At 42.4% G+C, this 21,727-nt stretch overlaps 1 protein-coding gene across 2 annotated transcripts in view; it reads left to right on the top strand.

The window, feature by feature from the left end:
* The window catches only part of CHCHD3 (coiled-coil-helix-coiled-coil-helix domain containing 3), a 260,404-nt gene that overhangs the window by 161,255 nt on the left and 77,422 nt on the right, over window positions 1-21,727 (top strand). For both annotated transcript variants that reach the window (XM_034764274.1, XM_034764282.1), the window contains exon 5: window positions 9,949-10,032. In XM_034764274.1, the coding sequence (XP_034620165.1) occupies window positions 9,949-10,032 (84 nt within the window). The remainder of the gene's footprint in view (window positions 1-9,948; window positions 10,033-21,727) is intronic.

The following is a 21,727-nucleotide window of genomic DNA, read 5'->3' on the forward strand; positions in this document are numbered from 1 at the left end:
TACCGATGACACCTTCTCTCCCCCTTGTTCTCCCCCCACCCCGACAAGCAGATCTGCAATTTTTAGAAAACAAAAAAGAACTTTACATTTTTAATTTACCATTATCTTTTCACTTCTTTTGCTGCAATTAACCAAACTATGTCCAGGGACCTTCTTTCTGTGCTCTAAAGCATCCCTTTCACAATATACTGAAGTTTAGTTTGGAACAGTAATATCTTGTCCTTGAAATTCCACAAAGATTTTTTTCTGTGCTCTTGCACTGAGTTATTTGACGCAGTCTTGTCCTGTTCCAGGTCCCTCAACCTGTACTGGCTTTGGTACCTCCACAGTTCGCCCATGCTGCAGTAGAAACCTGGGCCCATGTAACTTCATGAACCATTCCAAGAGGAAGCATTTCTGTTGGAGTTCTGGACAGGGCCAACAAACAAGTCAAGTATCAAAGACAGAGGGACTTATGGCTAGAGGAAAGGCATGGAGATGGGCAAGGAAACTGGCTGCACAGTTTGAGGACAGGGTTTCAGTGCGGGAGCAGGCACATGCTTTGCAATTCCTGGAACAGAACAGAGGCTAAGGAAGGAGGACAGAGCTCATCAGAAAGAACTGTTTGAGCAGCTGTGGCTGATATCACTAATGGGTGACAGCGTACTGGCTCCACCCACACCACAGCCTGAGTCCCCTGCTTGGTACCCAGGGATGCATTCCAGAAATAGCTTGGAAAACTCCATGGCTGGGTGGCCCATGCAGCAGGGCCGCCCAGAGGATTCCAGGGGCCTGGAGCAAAGTAATTTCGGGGGCCACTTCCATAAAAAAAAGTTGCAATACTATAGAATACTATATCTCATGGGGGGCCCAGCGGGGCCTGGGGCAAATTGCCCCACTTGCCCCGCCCCCCGCCTTCCCCCCCCCGGGCGGCCCTGCCATGCAGATGGGCACCATAAGCAGCAGCCCAGGCAACTTTGCTGCAGGCAATCTTCCATATTGACCCCTTCCTCTGTGGATGCTTTCACTCTGCTCCTCCTTTCCCAAGTGTATGGCAAACAGGGAAAGGAGAATGGGGGACCAGGAGACATGCAACAGTAGGGGGTTCTGTATGATGCATGATTTCACTGTTGGCACTTGTTCATGCACTTTGTTTTTATTGTCTTTTATTTCCTTAAAGTTTCTGTTGTTACTGGTGTTTTGGTTCTGGCCTGCCTGGTAATGGGTGAATGCTGTACTTTTCTAATATGTGTTTATAAATAAAGATTTTTATTTCATCTACAAAGTTTATTGCTATCACTGGATCACATCATACAATGTGTATTTAAAGTAATAAAGGTAAATACGTGATCAGGGACAATTAGGAATTAGTATGCAAACAGTATTCCTCAATACAGTTATCTACAGCAATCCATACTCCCATCGCTTCCTTACATCAGTCCATACTGCGAATCACCCCTTCCCATTTCATAAGTGATTATGTCATTCATAAGTGCATTGCTTGGCAATCAACCCCCCAATCCCTTCCCAAGAACTGAACCTCCCACAATCAATGAGCCCCACTCCTACAAGCACATTCATAAAGTTACTACTTCCCCTCTTCCATTGGGCTGGAAAGTCCATAATGTGGGAGCACAAAGCATCTCTGCCTTCTGTTGCCCAGGTGCATCCAGCTGTGATAACTGCACTTTCTAGCTGAGGGTACCAATTCAGTGGTCCCGCACTGTTATAGGTCCCTTCAGGGGGAAATGGCTCGTCTCTGGCTTCTCAAAGGTTGTGAAGAGCACAGCAGACCACATCATCTCCAGCAGGATTTCGAGCTGTCAAAAGCACATTAAACAACATTTTACACCTGCTGAGTGTAATTAAACCATCTTTTGCCAGGGCTTCTGAAATTAGGGGATGGTTTTACAAGCCAAGGCACAAAGTGGTATGTGGGGTCCCGCAGAATAACGGTGAGGACAGCAACTCCATTTATGACAATGTCATTTGGTGGGAATAGTGTCCCAGCCAGGCCATGAATATAGACTCCTGATCAGTGAAAAACCCTGTCATCATGAACTTTCCCAGTGCAACCCATTTTGACATTAATAAATTGCTCTCTATGATCCACGAGGGCCTGCATAACAGTAAGTACCATTTGTGGTTTATGTAATCATGTGCTCCTGAAGGAAGGCAAAATTGGCACACATGAGCCCCATCAGTAGCCCCAGTGCAATCTGGAAACCCCATTCTCTCAAAGTTAGCAATTATTTCAGTAATATCTTTTATGCCTGCCATCTTGGGGTAAACCACATGCCTGATTGCCTCAGAAACCTCTGCCACCACTTTACTCACAGTCAGCTTTCCAACACAAAAGTGACTGGCAAAGACTGATAGCAGTCTGGGGTAGCCAGCTTCCAGATGGCTATAGCAACTTGCTTTTGCACCCTGATAGCTGCCTTTATGTATAGGTCTTTATGCTGGTGGGTCAGGGCAGGCTGCTCACAAAGCTCCAGAAATGTAACATTTGTCATGCAAAAGTTCTGGACCCATTGCTGCCCTCATCCCAGGTCCATAGGTCCTTCCAGTCTGTGCTTGTGGCCCCATTCCAGAAGTGCTGGTCTACACACTGGGCATCAGCGGTTGTACCGAGTGTCATAAGCAACATCGCCCAGTTCATCACCATCCTCTTCCTCCTCTCTCTGCTCCATCATAAGCTCTGTCAAGTGCCTTTGGTGGATCAGAAGATGCCACCAAATGCCCACCTGTGTCTGACGGAAGCTCTGCCCGTTTCCTGATGCAGGAATGAAAGCGCAAGTAAGAGAAGTTCTCCAAAAGGCGCTGCCTCCATGTTGTCAGCTCTGACAGCTGGTAGTGTACAGACGAAAATGACTGCTCAGCAGGATGTGTTAGTGGGTGTAGTAGGAAGAGAGCCTAAGACATAATCCCTTTTATCAGAGGCCTAGTATGAGGCCTGAGGCCTAAACTAAAGTAATGGTCAAACTTGCTAATATAAAGCAAAGTTAAGTTGTGAGCAAGAGGCTCACAAAATTTGGCAAAAACAGGGCTAATATTGCAGAAACACACATTCCTAAGTACACCTCTACCCCGATATAACGCGACCTGATATAACACGAATTCGGATATAACGCAGTAAAGCAGCGCTCTGAGGGGGAGGACGGGGCTGCGCGCTCCTGCGGATCAAAGCAAGTTCGATATAACGCGGTTTCACCTATAACACTGTAAGATTTTTTGGCTCCCGAGGACAGCGTTATATCGGGGTAGAGGTGTAGTGCTAGGCATAAAAATATATATTCAAGTTCAAAAAAGGTGGTACGAAAACACCTCAGTACCAGCACATTACCCAAAGAGAACAAAAAAACACACTGACCCATCCTAAAAATAAGGTCAGGATAGCAGCATAATGAATAAAAATGTTTTAATCAAACCATTAGGTACAAGGTAATGGGATGGTGGTTAGCCACGTCGGAGAGTGGCATCTAACTACGTCAAAGGGGTAATACTGAGCAGTTTAATCAGAGCCTGTCATACGGGCTGTCTGGCCAAAGCCAGTGCGGCACACACAAAGAACACACACATGCAGCCGAACATCTGATGACAGTGGGCTGTTCAAACTTCCTATAATGCGCAGGTTGGACAGTGAAGTTTGCCCACAGTGCACTGCGATCGAAGGGTTAGAACAGTCACATTTCAGGAGGGCGCTAGGGAGTCTGGGATATGGTTGATTTGAGTTGCGGCTGTGTGCTGCAGTGTGGATGTCAGAGCCACAGGTTCAAGTACAGGTTAGAAAAATTTTAATGTACTAAAATTTTTAAATTCAACTAGCAGCCAGATAAAAACATTCCTAATATATATATTTTAATGATATCTGGTCACTTTCGTTTTTTGAGTCCTAGTAAGTTGGCAAATGTCAAGCAAACGAAAGTGATTTCTGCTTTAGTAGCAGCACATACGGTTTCTCTGATATATGATATGATATGGATGCCTGATTATGTTCTATAGCAGCTTGACTGGGACTGTCGTAAAACTAATTGCATCCAGAATGACAAGTGTAATGACGTTTTACTGCAGTTAGCATAGATTACAGGCAATAAGGTAGTGGGCTGCAATGCTGAGATCTCAGTACAAAGGGAAAAGCTATTGTAGTTATAACATGCATGTGAAATTCCTAACTAAAAACTTACATTCTCTGTACAAGTTAGTAGGTTCCAAGCCTACCAAAGAAAAGAAGAATTTTAGTTCTAAAAGTAGTTGCATCCAAGGTTGCTTTATAAATGTGAATGTGTCGTGATTCCTTGATTTTTATGTATTCCATAGTTTCTGTGATCTATTAAATATCCAATTTCTTTAATTTCTGCCATTGACTTGTGTAGTAGGATAGTGCTGCATACTCTCAGTATCTTAACTGATCCCACAGGCAGGTTCACAGCAGGCAGATGCAAAAAGCAGAACTCCTTGACAAGAGTTCCTTATGGATGAAGCACATTACTTCCAAATACACCTTTTCCTTTTCAAAGCAGATTTTCAAAATAGTGTTGAAAGTTACCATTTTTTCAGATTTGAGCAAAAACCCTGTTTTAATATAGCCATTTCCTGGCCATCGTTGACAGAACTTTTGACTCTTTATCTTGATCTACCTTTACCTTATCTACAATCCTTTCTTCATAGATAGACTTTTATCAGTATTTGAAACTATCTTCAAACACTCACAATCCTACACTTTTGTAATAAGTGGTCCGTTTCTAACACAATTACAAATCATGTTAAATTATCATATAAACTATTTAAAGGTCTGTCTATACCATTGTTTTGGCTAGCGCTGTCCATGTCCATGTGAATTATTGGATGGGAAAACCATGCTGACAATAGCATGGCTGGAAAGTAAAATGGTGCTTACCATGGTTATAGCTAGCATGATATACATTTTTATGGATAGGTTCATAACTTCTCTCAACACTTTAGAGACTGCCAAGTTGAGAAAGGGGAACTAGGCCACAAAATGGTAGTCTCCCAACATGAATAAAACATTCTTTGCTCTTGTGTTGTACATGCTATGAAACCATGTTGCAGCCTGGCAAAATTCAAAGCCGTTGCACAAATTAGGAACAGTTATAACATTGCTCAGTTTTGTGCACAGACAGGACATAACCATGTTAACTGTAAAAAGCAACAGAGGGTCCTGTGGCACCTTTGAGACTAACAGAAGTATTGGGAGCATAAGCTTTTGTGGGTAAGAACCTCACTTCTTGCATCTGAAGAAGTGAGGTTCTTACCCACGAAAGCTTATGCTCCCTATACTTCTGATAGTCTCAAAGGTGCCACAGGACCCTCTATTGCTTTTTACAGATTCAGACTAACACGGCTACCCCTCTGATACTTGACACCATGTTAACTGTATTAGGACTTGTCTATACAAACACTTAGTTCACAGAAAGATGGGTGTCAATCCACTGCACAAAAGCCTGCCTTGCATTAAATGTCGGTATGGAGTCTACTGCTGTGTACTACTAGTTCCCTAGTGTGCTTTGATCTTCTCCCGTTTCAAATGGGGTAGATCAGAGCACACTTGGGAACTTTTAGAGTGGGGTAGCAGGGTACACATAGACATTTCGTGCAAGGTAGATTTGCCCCCTTGTTTGCTGAAAACTAAGTATTTGTATAGACAAGTCCTTGGGCGTTATCAAGTTTTAACCACGACCCACAACTTGGTCTGTTTTTAGTATGGAATAGGTGGGGTTTAAGTCTGCTTCTTCAAGTTTGATGGCCTTCTGTATATTTCTCATTCTACCACTTCCTGTTTTCACTCCAGGGAAGAGTCTCTTCATTTGCTACTATTGGTTTCTTTCAGTGAAGTACAGGGAATTGATTTTAATTGATCTGTTCAACTAGTTGAGGAGAATGAGTTTGTGATTAGGTGCTTTGTGGTCTCCACAGTCATTACTATTCATATTTGACCTTTTTGTGTTTTACTCTTAAACTTCCTAAAGTTGTGAATCTTTGGAAATGTGGAAGGTGAATTGCATTATGACATTTTTGACATTTTTTACACTCTGTTGACTTTTCAAAGACCGTTTCATTGGGTGACTTTGTCTCATCAGTAGGATCAGGTGATGTATTTATAATATTGAATTCTAAGACCTAAAGCGTATTAAATTACTGCATAGTCATAATGGAATTTCATTACATTTTCTTTATTACTCAGCTACTTAACTGTACTTGGGTATTCCTTTTGATCGTTAGTTTGCAAGTATTTCAGGGATCATGGTAGGTATTGTCACACATGGAATGAAGTTGCACAGGACAGCTAAGATGATAATGCATTAGGAATCTGAGAGGTGAAATGATTTTTATAGCGAGAGGAAATAGTAAAGTATTTGTAGCCAGTGCCTGTTATGCTGATACTGTAATTTCTTAATTGCCCCCTCATGGAAAGGTTCTTGTGTGATGTTGTTCGCACACTGTACATTGAAATGTAAATGTATTTTGGTGATCTTGATAGGCTCTTGATTTAAAAAAACAAATATTTTATTTTTTGATGATTCTGGCATTTTCAGAATCTTCTATTGCTTGGAATAGGAAGCATATTTCAGATGTGATGAACATTGTATTTCAGTAATACAATGGATTTCTTCACACCATAATAGCGTAATGACATGTAAGTGTTTCCAATTTAAGTGATTCTTAGACCATACATGCAGCCCTACAAAATTGTCATAAAAATTTACCAGCTCAGGCACAAATGTAATAGCTTGCCCTTTACTATGATGATTGTATTGGAAAATAAAACTAGTCGTCCTGGGTGAGCAGATTTTTGTGAGGCTGCATAAATGTGATTAATATGATTTTTCCTATAGCTTTCTCATGTGTCTTGGATTTCTGACATTACCCACACATTGGTCTCTTTGTATTCTTTATGTCCTCCATTCATGTACTGAATTCATGACTTTATTTGTTTTTAACTTTACATGCTTCAGGAGATAGAAATAAAGGTAAGTAGTAAAACAGGGAACAAAATGAGGGATGCAGAGTTCATATTTTATACATTGAAAGACTATTTGCCTAAAAACATGGTACATGCTGAATGCCAAAGGAATTCCCTGAGCTTGACGAGCAGAATAAGTCATGTGTCTACAAAAGAAAAGTACAATATAGAGAGTGGAGTTTGTAAGTTTCCTAGCGCGGCTCTGCCAATGCGATTTAAAGATGCTGCCTAGAGGAGTGAGGTCACTCAATTTCCAGTCTCCTTGGCATTCCAGCTGATGCTACCATCATGGGTGTTAGTTGTGGTGGGTTCTGTGATGTTGGTGCTTGACTGAAAGGCACTCAGTAGAGATCAATAACTCATTTTAGGTAGGCCACTGAATGGCCCTCAGTGGGCAATGACTATTTGATTATCATCAGCCTGGGATGAATTTTTACCAATATCCTAGAGGTGAAATGTTCTACATCCTGTTAGCAATCCCTTGACAAACATTCCCCTCTAAAGGAGTTCTTATATGTGATATTTGTGTGCACAGTATATAAATATTTTAAAACTGTCCTTAGTGAGTCACATTGATCCTACATATCCTACTATAAGCAAAAAGCAATAAAATGCCACCTCGCTCACCAGTGCTGAAAATCCAGTACCTTTCGTGAGCACTCAAGTCATAATATTAAAAGGACAGACATCCATTAGCTGAAAGTAAACAAGGAAGCAGCTCACACAGCGGTAAAAGCTTTGCAAATTATTCAGCAGCTGCCACTCCAGCAATGGTGGTAGTTTCCAGAGAGGTGAAAAAGGGACCGGCAGGGTAAAAGTATGGAAACTGAGTCACAAGTCCACACCCATTTAGACAAATTTCTCCTTTCTGTATACTATTTCAGACAGAATTATTGTCACTTACATTTATGCCAGACAAATAACAGACAAAGCCAAATTGTTAAATGGGCCACATTCTGTGACACCAGGAAGTTCTTCCGCTTTCTGTGATAAACATCACCTTCTCTGATCCCTTGGTCTGGTCCTTCAGTCCTGTTCTTCCATTTCTGGTCCGATGCTTCTTCAGTTCGGGACCATGTTCACTTACATCTTTTATACATGCAGCAAAGAGTCCTGTGGCACCTTATAGACTAACAGACGTATAGGAGCATGAGCTTTCGTAGGTGAATATCCACTTCTTCGGATCCGAAGAAGTGGATATTCACCTACGAAAGCTCATGCTCCTATACGTCTGTTAGTCTATAAGGTGCCACAGGACTCTTTGCTGCATGTATAAAAGATGTAAGTGAACATGGTCCCGAACTGAAGAAGCATCGGACCAGAAATGGAAGAACAGGACTGAAGGACCAGACCAAGGGATCAGAGAAGGTGATGTTTATCACAGAAAGCGGAAGAACTTCCTGGTGTCACAGAATGTGGCCCATTTAACAATTTGGCTNTCCTGTGGCACCTTATAGACTAACAGACGTATAGGAGCATGAGCTTTCGTAGGTGAATATCCACTTCTTCGGATCCGAAGAAGTGGATATTCACCTACGAAAGCTCATGCTCCTATACGTCTGTTAGTCTATAAGGTGCCACAGGACTCTTTGCTGCTTTTACAGATCCAGACTAACACGGCTACCCCTTTGATACTTGTCTTTTATACATGTCTACATTACAGATTATTTCATCTTCATCCAATAGCCTTTTAGCACATCAATGCTTTGTGTTTTAGGTAACCAACACATTATGGATGTATAAGCTTCAGGTACTCAACTTTTGGTTTCTGCTTGTTTTTGCAGTTTCTGGGTCATTTCATTTTATGTCACCTCTGCCCCCTACCCAGGGTTTTTCCAGAAAAAGGGTTTATTTTTTCATTACATGTTTGCGTATCTCTCACTTGCATCTTCCAGCACAACATGTTACCTTTTTGTTCTGTCAGCAATAACGTGATTTTAAACAAACCAGCAATTCTACATAGAAGAACCACACTTATGCCAACCAGGCCTTGGCCCAAGCATTACCTTATCTGTACTCATTCACTACCCATAATTACAAATCATTAAAATATAGCTAACAATTCATTTTATCTATCAATGTTATAAGTCATTATATGTGGTTCAGTTCTATGCCTAATCTATTAGAAAGTGAGTGCGTAGTGGGGGTGGGAATTGTACAAAACACAATTCTTTAATGGCAATATTTCTTATTTCTTTAAACACAGTTTAAGACTTTTATTCAAAGTCTAGTTTTGTTTGTGAATCACTGGAAGTTTTCCTATGAATGTATTTTGAGGGTGTCTCAACTTTAGGGCCTTGATCTTTAGTTGTTTTTAATGATACCCCAACAGGGCAATGGAGCAGTAGGTACACAGTGCTTTAAGGTCTGATCCAATGAAGCATTTAAGCATCTGAGCCGTCTCATTGAAGTCAATGGGACTACTAAAGAGCTTAAGTTAAGCACATGCTTAAGTGCTATATTGGATCAGGGCCCAATGCAGAGCTGATAATTTAAAGACATTTTTTAAATCACATGCAAATGTGTGTGTTGGTGTGGGGTCTGTGGCCATGTATACACCAAAATTTCCATTTTATTTTTGGACTTTTAACATGCTAACATTCTGACTACACATGGCTTTTGTCTGGAATTATGAGGAAGTTTTCTTAAATGCAATAATTGGCCATGAAGTTAACCTTCCAGTAAAGAGTTAATTTCAGAGTGGTATGCTTGGTGCTGTCATTGTGACCTTTCCATTTGGACAAACTGTGACACAGCTGTTGAGCAAATAATAATAATAATAATAATACAATAGACAATTATATTTACATTTTCAATGCAGCAATCATCTTCTTATTAATACTGTATACTGTTTTGGCAAAAACTCTTAGGCTGGAGTCTTCAATTGCTGTATACGATTTACTGATACAATTTATACTAGACTTTTTGCTCTGCAAGCGCTCCTTTTTCTTGATCCAGTTTTATCTCTACATTTCCTTTTTTAGGCCAAGCAGCTGGAAGAGAAAGACAGAGAACTAAAGAAGCATGATGCATACTACAAAGAGCAGCTGGCTCGACTGGAAGAGCGGGTGAGTCCATTTTTCTTGTTTAATTAAGAGTTTTGTTAATTTCCGTTACCAACTTCATGGTTTCTGTTTAAGCTTAAATATCAACAGGAAGGGTTTCATAAGCCAGAATTAAAATGATGGTATAAATTGGTTTTTGTCTCTTTCTGTTTGAAAAGGAAAAGTGAAGACTGAAGATAGAGGTTATTTTGAGAATCATTTTTTGATTCCTTGATGACTGATATTGTCATTAAGATGAGTTTTCATCTCTCACAATATTTACACTAAACTATTTTTATCTTCACAAGAGGTTACTTTTCCAGCAATAGAGGGCACACAGGATGAAGAGCTAGTGTAGGTGAACTGGTTTTATTTCATTGGACATTGCCCAACATTCTCAAGATTATGAGTGAAATGACAATTTTCAAACTTAATTATCTTCCCCTTCCCTTCTTCCTCCCCTCCCCCCCCCCCGCCCCAGATAAATAAAATAAAAAAATAAAAGCACAATCACATCTTTGGTTAGGCAGAGATCATTGCTCCTAGCCAAACCGCCAAGATATGTAGTGAAAGATTAATCTTTATTGTAATTTGACATGTTCAGAAGGCACTAGCAAATTGTACCTCAAAAGAATTTGAAACTACACTGCAAACAGCTGGAACAATCCAGATAGCTTAATGATCGTGGAAGTGTTATGAAATGTGTTCTTTTAAATGAAGTAAATATTTCAAAAAGATGTATTGCTATTAATATTTGCATCTTACATAATGACATTTTGTAACAAATCACGCTTCTCACCTTTTTGGCATCCTTTGAGGCATGTCCCAACATTTGGGACAACTTTCAACTTGCGTAGCTTTGCCTTTTTCATCCAAGAAGCGACATGAATTAAAGGCCCTCTGGATAATCAGCTGAGCATGAGCTTCTAGTGTGACACTGTGGCCAAAAGGCTAGTGCGATCCTTGGATGCATAAACAGGAATATCGAATAAGAGTGGAAGAAGTGGTGTTACCTCTATATTCAGCACAGTGTGACCACCGCTGGAATACTGTGCCCAGTTCTGGTGTCCACAATTCAAGAAACATATTGATAAATTGGAGAGGATTCAGATAAGAGCCATGAGAATGATTAAAGGATTGGAAAACATGCCTTATATAGTGATAGACTCAAGGAATGTTAAGGGATGACTAGATTACAGTCTATAGGTATGTATATAGGGAATAAATATTTGATAATGGGCTCTTCAGTGTAGCAAACACACAGGGTATAACAAAATGAATTGCTGAAAGTTGAAGCAGGAGAAATTCAAAGTGGAAATAAGATGCAAATTTTTAAACAGTGAGTATAAATAACCATTGAAACTACTTGGGGTTTTGGCATTTTTTGAATCCAGATTGGCTCTTTTTCTAAAAGATACTCTAGGCCAAACAGGAATTATTTTGGGTAAATCCTAGGGCCTGTATTATAGAAGAGGTCAGACTCAATTACAGTGATTCCTTCTGGCCTTATAATCTAGGAATAACATGCCAGCCTTAACTTTGGATACCTTGAGATTTCTTGGTGTTGATAAGTCTTAATATGGGTAAGATATTACTGTAATTGATATTTATTCACATATACAGCTGTGTCAGACGGGACTAAAAACTTTGTAATGGATTAGAGAGGACAGCATGTTGCACAAATTGTCAGTGTATATAATTGGCTACAGTGAGCGTTTTGGTTAGAGGATAGATGGGATGTAGTGTTTTTAGGGGTTGAGCGACTTTTTAGCAAACAAGACAGATGAAGTTCTTATTATTTTGGCAATGAAATATATTTTGAAATGGCCAGATACCAGTTTATTTTAAATTGCCATTAAGATGACACATTAGCTGAACCATCAAGACATGGAGTCTCAGTGCCTTCTCAGTTGAGACTCCTCAACTCTTGAACGCATTCTTTCTGGTGCTCTTCCAATACTTGAGTCTTGTAGTTTGTGGTGCATGCTGCAAGGCTTACTTTTTCGGCCAAGCATTAGTTTGACCTTATGGGGGAATACTATGGAGGCTTTTTTGTCAGTTTGGTTTGGGCTTGTTGATAGGAGGATATCTCTTAAGGATATCTCTGCGTAATAGTTGGGGGTTTCCAGGAGGCATGACAAAGGATACTCAATAAACAGTTAGTCATTTGATATTTTTAGTTACATCATATACATACAGTAAAATGCATTTTATCCTTCAGTGCCTTTTTGTTTGTTCAGAGCAGATACAGAGCTAAAGTGGCAGAGGAGACTTGAGAGAAGGGGCCAGAGTAGACTAGCTTAGTGGATTTGAGATCTAGCGTACCTGTGTTGAATGTGTACTGTTGCATGTATAACTGAGATAACAAACCGTACTGATTTTAGTGCCAGCTTTATGTGCAATACTGAACATTTTTAATGGACCACTCCTTCCCATGTGTCAAGGAACGCAGGATCTCTGCTGAGGGAATTGGGGTTATTTTGTCTGCAGAAGAGAAGAGTTAGGGGGGGTTTGATAGCAGCCTTCAATTACCTGAAGGGAGGTTCCAAAGAGGATGGAGGTAGGCTGTTCTTGGTGGTGGCAGATGACAGAACAAGGAGCAATGGTCTCAAGTTGCAGTGGGGGAGGTCTAGGTGGGATATTAGGAAACACTATTTCACTAGGAGGGTGGTGAAGCACTGGAATGGATTACCTAAGGAGGTGGTGGAATCTCCATCCTTAGAGGTTTTTAAGGCCCAGCTTGACAAAGCCTTGGCTGGGATGATTTAGTTGGGGTTGATCCTGCTTTGAGCAGGGGATTGGATAGATGATCTCCTGAGGTCTCTTCCAACCCTAATATTCTATGATTCTATCTTGGTTTCTCCTCTTGAAATTGAATTTCTCAGGACGAGAGCAGAACATTCTCAGTTGAGGGTTCTCAGCCATGGAGTGTGTGCCTCTATCTGTCAGAGTTGGGTGCTTTTCGTGGCATGTTAGAAAGCTAATTTCTTCATTCTGCCTTTTGTATTGATATATTAAAGAACCACTGCTTTGGCTAGGTGATTATTTTGTTTGGTTGTAAATCCAGTCTGAGGCATGCAGGTTCCAATGCAGTGGATGTTCCATAGGTGCTGAAATGAGATGAGCTCTATCCCCAAAGTCTGGTTTATCTTCTGGAAAGTTTTGGGGTGTGCAGGACTGGAAGAAGAAAAACAGGGGCTACATGCAAAGTTCAGGTTAGGATCTGAACTGCATCCAAGTTTTGGAATATTTTTTACCTGGATGTCTTCCCCCATCTCCGGAGGTCATTTGTTAGACAAAACAATGCTGATAATTTTTGAGCACCATGATAGAAATAGAACTGAAAGTAACCAAAGAAGGAATGAAGAGGCTGTTGGATTCTCCATGTTGTAGAGAATGGGGGAGGTAGGCTTAAAGGGAGCTATAATGTGCAAATTAATAGAGTAGTGTAGCGTGTAGTTTTTCTAAACTCTCATTGATTTCAGTGGAAGTCTGCACACAAATAATGGTGTGTGCTGTAGAACAGAGAGAGAAGATAAGAGTTGAAGAAAAAGATTGGAACTTGGAGAAATAAAATGTCAATATGAAGAAATTTGTATGATTAGTCTTGTCATCTGTGGTGAAGCATGCTAATTACATTTTAAGATCATTCTTACATCAAATAAGCACATTTTAACAATACCTTGGTTACTAATAGGTGGCATTTGTGTCTATTGCATCACTAAGTGTCAGAGCTCGTCTGTATGATTAATTGGCTTTTTGATTACTTAGCTTTTTTTCAATTAGAAGCTTCATATTTGTGTTCTTCTGTGCTGCTGAAAAAACAATGTAGACATTGATAATAAAGGGAGATGACAACAGAACAGATTAGTGTCAGCACAATGTGCTCCTTACGGAGAGAAATTATTATACATATTCACTGCCAGATGAAGTCTGTCGCTTATAAAATATTTCAGTGACTGGAGTGAAGATGTGTCAACCTTTTCAGGGGATTAATACAGGACAAAATAACTGTGCACCAGTGACAGCTGTGGTACTAAAACATAAACAATTCTATTCTCAGGGGCAATAGCTGTTCATAAATTTGGTTTATGTGCTAAAAATCCTTTGGTACTTTCCAAAAAACAGTGATTCCCCCAACAGCTGCTAGTGTTTCTAGGTCAAAGATGGCACATAAACTAAGAGTTATTGCATACTCCACAGCAGCTAAGCAAGATGGAATAGTTTAACAAAGGAGTTAAAGAATAACCTTCAGATACAGTATATCTGGTTAGGCTATAAACTCATTATTTAAGAGTTCCCACATTAGACTTTCAGAGAGAAATTCATTCATCAGCTCTAAAGGGGCATATTCTACTTCTTATATACCCAGGAGATTTATGGACATTGCTCCTTGCACACATTATGATCAGAACAGATCACTGAGGATTGGTACATACGTAGTTGTAGGATACAGAAGTAACATTTTTGGGTCACTTTTTTTTTTTATGCTGATGGGAACGGGACCTAATGGTATCTTTATTTGTAGCAATTGGAATAGAAGCTGTAATGCATTTGTAGATGTTCTTCATTGTCTGTTTATGGTTCTTGTAAGTGAAATGAAAAATTAATAGAAAATTAGATTTAAAAAAAAAGGCCCACAGAACAATATCTCATGATAGAACCACTCTGCATTCTGTAGTACCCTAAATGTTCACACATACGATATGTTGACTTTTCCTTAAAATCGCAGAGTAAGAATTGATGAGATGAGGTTTTACTACTTTCTGTCTGTGAAGCTGTGCATGCTCCCACGACCTTTTTTTTTTTTCTAACACACACCAAGAATTATGTCCCCCTCTTGTATTTGCCATTGTCCTGATCAGCCATATCAGTCATTCTGTCAATGGTCTAACTTTACATTGTCTCAAGATCTCATCTGTCTTTGCACTTCTAATGTGCTCATCACTGTGTTATCTGGAGGCCAACAAAAATAATAATAATTGTACAAATTTTGTTCATAGTGCGACTTGCGCTCCACCATTCCTTGACACAGTTGCTGTTGCTTTAGAGTATTTTTAAATCAATGAGAAATGCTAGCTGTCTCTCTTCACCTTTACAGTGCCATGCAGATCTATGGTACTATATAAGTCATACAGTTTATAGGAAGTGAAACAACTTACATTCAGTTCTCCTTTAGTGTTCAGCTCGATCCTTACGGGAATAATGCCCCTATTTGTGGGAGTAGGATTGAAGGAGTTTTTAATAGGCTAGTATATGACAAAATTATTTAACTTCTGTCAGTCTCATATGAATGAGTAAGAAATAAGCACTAATGTTGGTCAGGCTGTGGCTCAATCAAGACAATAAGTTCCTATGCTTCTGATTTCCTAGAAGTATCTTCACTGGGCAGTGTACAGAGTACGTGTATGTATTTTAAAAGAGCTAGATGTTGTTAGTATTTACTGTTTATATTATAGTGGCCCTCAGAGGCCCCCTACATCGTGGTAGGTGCTGTACAATCTCAGAGAGAGACACAATCCCTGTCTCAAATAGCTTAAAGTCTGAGGTCCTGATCCTTCAGTGAATTCTCTATGGATTTCAGTGGAGTTCTTATGGGCGCTGAGGGTCTTCCTGTGCAAAGCTTATTGTCAGATCAGAGCCTAAGAATATAGACATAAGTTCTGGAAAAATGATGGTCTTACCTGAATCCATTTTATTTTTTTCGTGACTTAAATTTTGAGGAAGGATTTACAAATCATCAGATCAGCACTTAATTTGGGGATTCTATTTACCGTTTAGGCTGTCAAGGAGTATTAACCTTAAGGTAAGATGAGCACAAAGCTGTGAGCTGATGGCACACACTATACCAGGTATTAAATAGTATAATCCATCCTGTTTGCTACAGTAAATAGGATTTCACTATTATGATGTGTCAGGGTTTTCAGAGAAATCAAATTTACTAGACATTAAACTGCCATCCTTTCTGCTGAGCAGCTTTATTCTGGGATCTTGCGTTCAAATTAATCCGGTTGGTAGGAAATGCTCATCCCAATTGTGCAGGGAAATTATAATTTAATGATCTCTTCCTTTTCTCTATTCAGGGCTTAGAATGGGCCACTGTGCTTTGCAATGATAGCCCTAGGGCTCTGAAAAGGAGATAATATACAGTTCAGCTTCAGAGCCAAGTCTTGCCTTTTTTTGAGTTTGTAATGAACATAAGTACTAAGATGCAAACAATATGGGTTTCACTTTTGTTCATACTTTCCAGTATTTTGTTTACGCTTTCTGAGACTCAACAACTCAGCTGCAGCTTGCAAGGTGTAGATAATAAGAGAATCAAAAAGTTTTATAACAAAGCAATTCAAACCTTTGTGTTCTCTACAATATATTGGGAGTAGTGTAAGCATGCTTAATTTAAAAAATAAATACGCTATCACCCTGTTCCTTTTCGTGGAGATATTTCATTACTGTATCAGCAAGAATTTTATAACCGGGAAAGGATTCAACTCCTTACATCCTGTGTTTAAGAGCTACAGTTAGTACAGCAAACACATTTTCTCTGTACACGTTTGGACTTCATTCATTCATGGCTTTCAGAATCAAATGACAATGATATCGATAAAATGTTTGGAGACTTTGGGCTGGGTCCATCAGAGTGGAAAATGATGATAACGTGCAGTTGTGTGTAATACATTTTATGTGAGGAACTGAGAGCTTTGTAAACATTAAGTCTGAGAATTAATTAATTTACCTCTGGGGTGTAACTTGGCTGACTGGCAAAGATCTACTTGTTGGTTGACCAGGGCGAATAATTTCCTTGCTGAACAAGTACAATATCAGTACGTTTTTTGATACTGTCAGTCATAATGCTAAGTGATGGACAAATAGATTTTTGTGCCTGGGCTGGTTTTAACATATTCTACACCACTAACCATAACAGTACACAACAGCACTAATAAAACTGCTTAGCACTTGACATTTTGCAAACACTATGTGAATAATAAGTAATCAGTACATTGATCCCTACACAACAGCTTAGGTTGGGATCTTTAGTGATTGCAAGAGGTCAAGACTTTGTATACATATCTCATTTGAAAGGTGGCCCCTCCAGCACCAGAGAGCCCCATAACTCCATACCATGCCATCGATTCCATCCTGATTCACAAGTCAGAGTGCCATTCAGCTATCACTCTCTTTTATCTAATGCTGTATGTATAGTGCCTCTTGTCATAGTATCTGGCCACATCTTGACTAAGATTTAAAAATGGGCTATTAGGTTAGATCAGCTGTCTTGATCTAACTAGTGCTTTCCAAAACTCTAGCCAGGACAAGGCAAGTTATATTTTAGTGCCTGGTAAGCTGGTCGAGCTAAAGCTTAGGAAGCAGACTAGGCATTAACTCAACCACCTTAGCATGGGCTAGCCTACAATTTGCAATTAGCAATTAGACCTGCAAAGTGTTGTCCATAATGGAATCTGTTCTCCCTCTCTCCCAGGTTCCAGGCAAGGGACAAGGGTTAGGGGTTGGAAAAGTGCAGCAAAATTTGCCTGCCATTTTAAATTTCATTTCAAATATGTCCAAGTACGCTATTTGCTGTATAAAACAAAGTCCTAAGTGTTGCTAGTGGAGTAAGGATGGGGAGATGTGATGGAATTCATATCATCCACAGAGCAGGCTAGTTAGAAAACTGAAATTTCTCCGGCATCACTATATGCCAGCCTAGATACTGGGTCTCTATCCTTCTGTCTATAGACAATGACAGGGGCTGAAAAAAAGAAGTCTGTGTATTTGTTTGCAGAACTCCTTCACGTATAACTAAGAAAACAGTGTGACGTCCATTTGAAAATCTTAATATATTGTGCAGACAGTGAATTAAAACTCATAGCATCTCTGTGAGGTTGATGGGGTCGTGCCCCATTTTGCAGTTGGGGAAATTGAAGCAGAGGGCAATAATGTGACTTGGCCCAGGTTACACAGCAATTCTGTGGCAGAGATGAGAATAGAAGCAAAGCTGAAATTAGATCCAGATTGCCACCTGTGAGCTTGGGCTTTCAAACTATTCATTCTTCTTCGAGTGCTTGTTCATGTCTATTCCAATCAGGTGTGTGCACGTACACGTGCACAGTAGCTGGAAGATTTTTCCCCTAGCAGCAACTTTAGGGTCAGCCTTGATGCCCCCTGGATTTGCACCTTCATGGTGTCCAATATAGGGCCCTGCTCGACCATACATCCCCTCAGTTCCTTCTTACCACCAGTGACGGTAGCTTGCTCTTCCCCTTGCTCTTCTCTTGCTTCGGCAAGTGGATTAGCAGTACTTTATAAGCTCTACATAGTTAGTTTCCAGTAGTTAGTATAGTTTAGTAGTTCTTTATAAATTTAAGTTATGGGGGGTTCCTCCCCCCAATTTGTTACTGGGGCCTGCCGCAATCCTGGGCTTTAAGAATTGGCAGATTTGCGTGAAGCACATGCCAAAATGTGAGCCCCCACACCTCCTGCTTATGGTGCCTGGGTGAGTCTCACCAGAAAGACCCCTGCAAGATGTGTCGGGAATTCCGACCGAGAACTGTTAGGGAGGCGGAGCAGTGTCTCAAAATTCTCCTTATGGAGGCAGCTCTCTGACCTCAGGCGAACCCAGGCCCCTGGGAATCCTGCTCCCCACATGTCGTCTTTGGTGTGAAGTGCTCCGGCACTATCTTTGAAGGATCCAGCACCAAAGAAAGATACTGGCAAGGAAGCTTGGCACTGTCATGGAGCCTCTCAGGGACATTCCAGCCTTTGGCACCAGTCCCAGTTGCCGGCACAGAAGAAAGAGGTCAAAGAGAGGCCGATCTCCCTCAGCAAGACCCAGGGACCAGCCACCAGTGGCACCTCAGTCGGGCCACGGCTTGGAGACTCAGAGTGGGGCCACATTGACTCCTGCCCGAGCGAGGCAGTTGAGTATGGGTTCATCTCGCTCACTGCACCCATCAGAGCGTCTACCACTCCCATCCACCCCAGAGGCTTTCGAGGTGGCACAGAACCTATTGAGGCTCATGGCGCTGTGCTCGCCGCCGAGACAGGAGTGTGTCCTGGCACCACAGGTTCCATCCCGGCACCCCAGGCAGTCACAGGGAAAGCCGGCAATGATGACATGCCGATCCCCATCACCTTGGCACTCTTCTACTCCAGCAGCGCCGTCCAGGGAGTGCAGTCTGCACCCTGCTTCCCGACGCTCTACTTTGAGAGGAGCAGCACCACCCTGGTCCTTCTCCTCGGAGTCAGTGTTGGAGTTGGACTCATACCTCTCTGACTATAGCAGGAGCAGAAGATCCTCCTCATGGCACCATAGGCAGTCCCGCCTGATGCAGTGAGCCCCTCAATGGCAAAATTCACCACAGTCGCCCTTTTGGACTCCGTGGGCTTTCCAAGCCCAGGCTCGGAGCCACGGGTCCCACTTGGTTGCAGCATCAGTGGTGTCTGCGACGTTCGTTTCTCCACGATTGGCATCGGAGATAGTGCCTCGGTCCTTAAAACTGGCACCAACTGTGGCACAGACATCAACTGCTTTGGCACCTGAGGCTTCAGCGGCCCCAATTGCGGCTACAGCACCCTTGGCACCGATGACGGCACTGACATCGCGTCTGTCATCGGCACTGGCTGCTACATCAGCTACAGGAACCCCGGTGCACATGCTGCACCAGGCGCCGGCACCAGTGTGGGGACCAACGTTGGCACCGACACCCGTGCCTTTCACAGCACCGGGACCAGGCCAACCTACCGTAGTTCCCACAGGGTCAAGAGATCCCTTGGATGGGGGCGGTAGGTAGCAACCACCTCCCCAATGGTCGTCTTCTCCTCCTCACCAGATGAGGCCCTAGCAGGCACTTCAGTAGCCTCAACTCTGGAAGACTCCAGGGTGTTGCAGCAGCTGTTGCACCAGGTCTCCCACGGTCTGGTCATTAAGGTTGAGGAAGTTGTGGAGGATGCGAACCCTATGGTGGACATCCTGGTTCCCTCTGGCCCTGACCGTATCGCTTTACCACTGATAAAGACAATCACGGACATGACCAAGACCCTTTGGCAGACCCCGGCCTCACTGCCACCTATGGCCAAGCACAATGAGCTCCAGTAATTTGTGCCCTCTATTCCCACTCTTAACCTGATTCCCTGGTGGTGGACGCCACTAATCAGCGGGAGAGGCAAGGATTTCAAGGCCCTTCGCCGAAGAATAGGAACACCAAAAAATTAGACTTTTGGGGTGAAAAGTCTGCTCCATGGGGGGACTGCAACTCCTAATATCCAACCAGCAGGCCATCATCAGCAGATACTCCTACAATGCCTGCTCGGCAGTGGCTAAATTTATGGAGTTGCTCCCCTCAGATTCCCGTGCTGAATTTTCAGCTTTGGTTGAGGAGGGGAGACTGATATCCAGAGCGTCCCTTCAGGCTGCACTTGATGGGGCAGATGCGGCAACCAGAGTTATGGCTACTGGAGTGGCCATGAGAAGGGGCTCATGGTTCCAGGTTTCCGGCCTCCCCTATGAGGTACAGCAGACCATCCAAGACCTGCCCTTTGAGGGTGAGAGTCTCTTCTCAGAGAAGACTGACAAAAGGCTAAAGAGCCTTAAAGATTCCAGAGCCACCATCAAGTCCCTGGGCCTCCTTCAATGCAGCAGAGAGACATCTGTCTGCAGCCTCAGCAGCGGTTTGGTCAGCAGAACTGCCAAGACGGATCCAGAAGGAGGAATCGGAACGGCAGGAGAAGGCCGCGCCCACCCTCTGGCCAGGGCTCGGGACAAACCGAGCTATCTTCAGGGCCCAAACTGGCCTTTTGAAGGCATGGTCAAGGACGGTATACCACACCAAAGACTGGATCCACCCCGCCTTACCTTCTCGTCCCGACTATCCCCTTTCTACCATGCATGGTCCAGTATCACCTCGAACTGATGGGTCCTCCGCATGGTAGAGAGGCGATTCTCCATCCAATTCTGTGCCCTCCTGCCCTTCCACTCCCCCTTCCCTATCCCTCTTCAGGGACCCTTCTCACAAGCAGCTCCTTATCCAGGAGGTGCAGTTGCTCCTATCTTTAGGGGCAGTGAAGGAGGTTCCTCAGGAGCACAGGGGCGAGGGCTTTTATTCCTAGTATTTCCTAATACCGAAAGCCAAAGGCGGTCTCAGGACCATCCTGGACCTGCGAGAACTCAACAAGTTCTTGAAGAAACTCAAGTTCCGCATGGTCTCTCTGGCCTCTGTCATTGCCTCGTTGGATCCAGCAGACTGGTATGCCTCCCTCGACTTGAAGGATGCGTACTTTCATATCACGATCACCCAGACCCACAGGAAGTACCTCAGGTTCGTGGTGAACAAAACCTGCTACCAATTTACAGTCCTCTTGTTCACCCTGTCAGCAGCACCTCATGTTTTCACCAAGTGCATGGCAGTCATCGCTATGTTTCGCTGTGTTTCCTTACCTTGACGACTGGCTGATCAAGGGCCACTCCAAGACCCAAGTGGAAGCTCAGGTCAGATTCATCAGAGCCAACCTGGGTCTCCTTCTAAATGAAGCAAAATCAACTCTGTCCCTGTAACAGGGTGCTGGCTAGGAGAAACAAGCGAGGCTTCTGTTAGCCCTGTTTCAGAGGAAGAAGGGTATTAGTTGGGCTGGCTGGGGGAGCCACGCCCTAATTACTAGAGTGGATCCACCTGCAGGCCTGGGTAGCCAGCCAGCCCTATAAAATGGCTAAGAGACAGGAAGCAGA

Source organism: Trachemys scripta, chromosome 1, assembly GCF_013100865.1.
Source record: "Trachemys scripta elegans isolate TJP31775 chromosome 1, CAS_Tse_1.0, whole genome shotgun sequence".
NCBI classification, from domain to species: Eukaryota; Metazoa; Chordata; order Testudines; family Emydidae; genus Trachemys; species Trachemys scripta.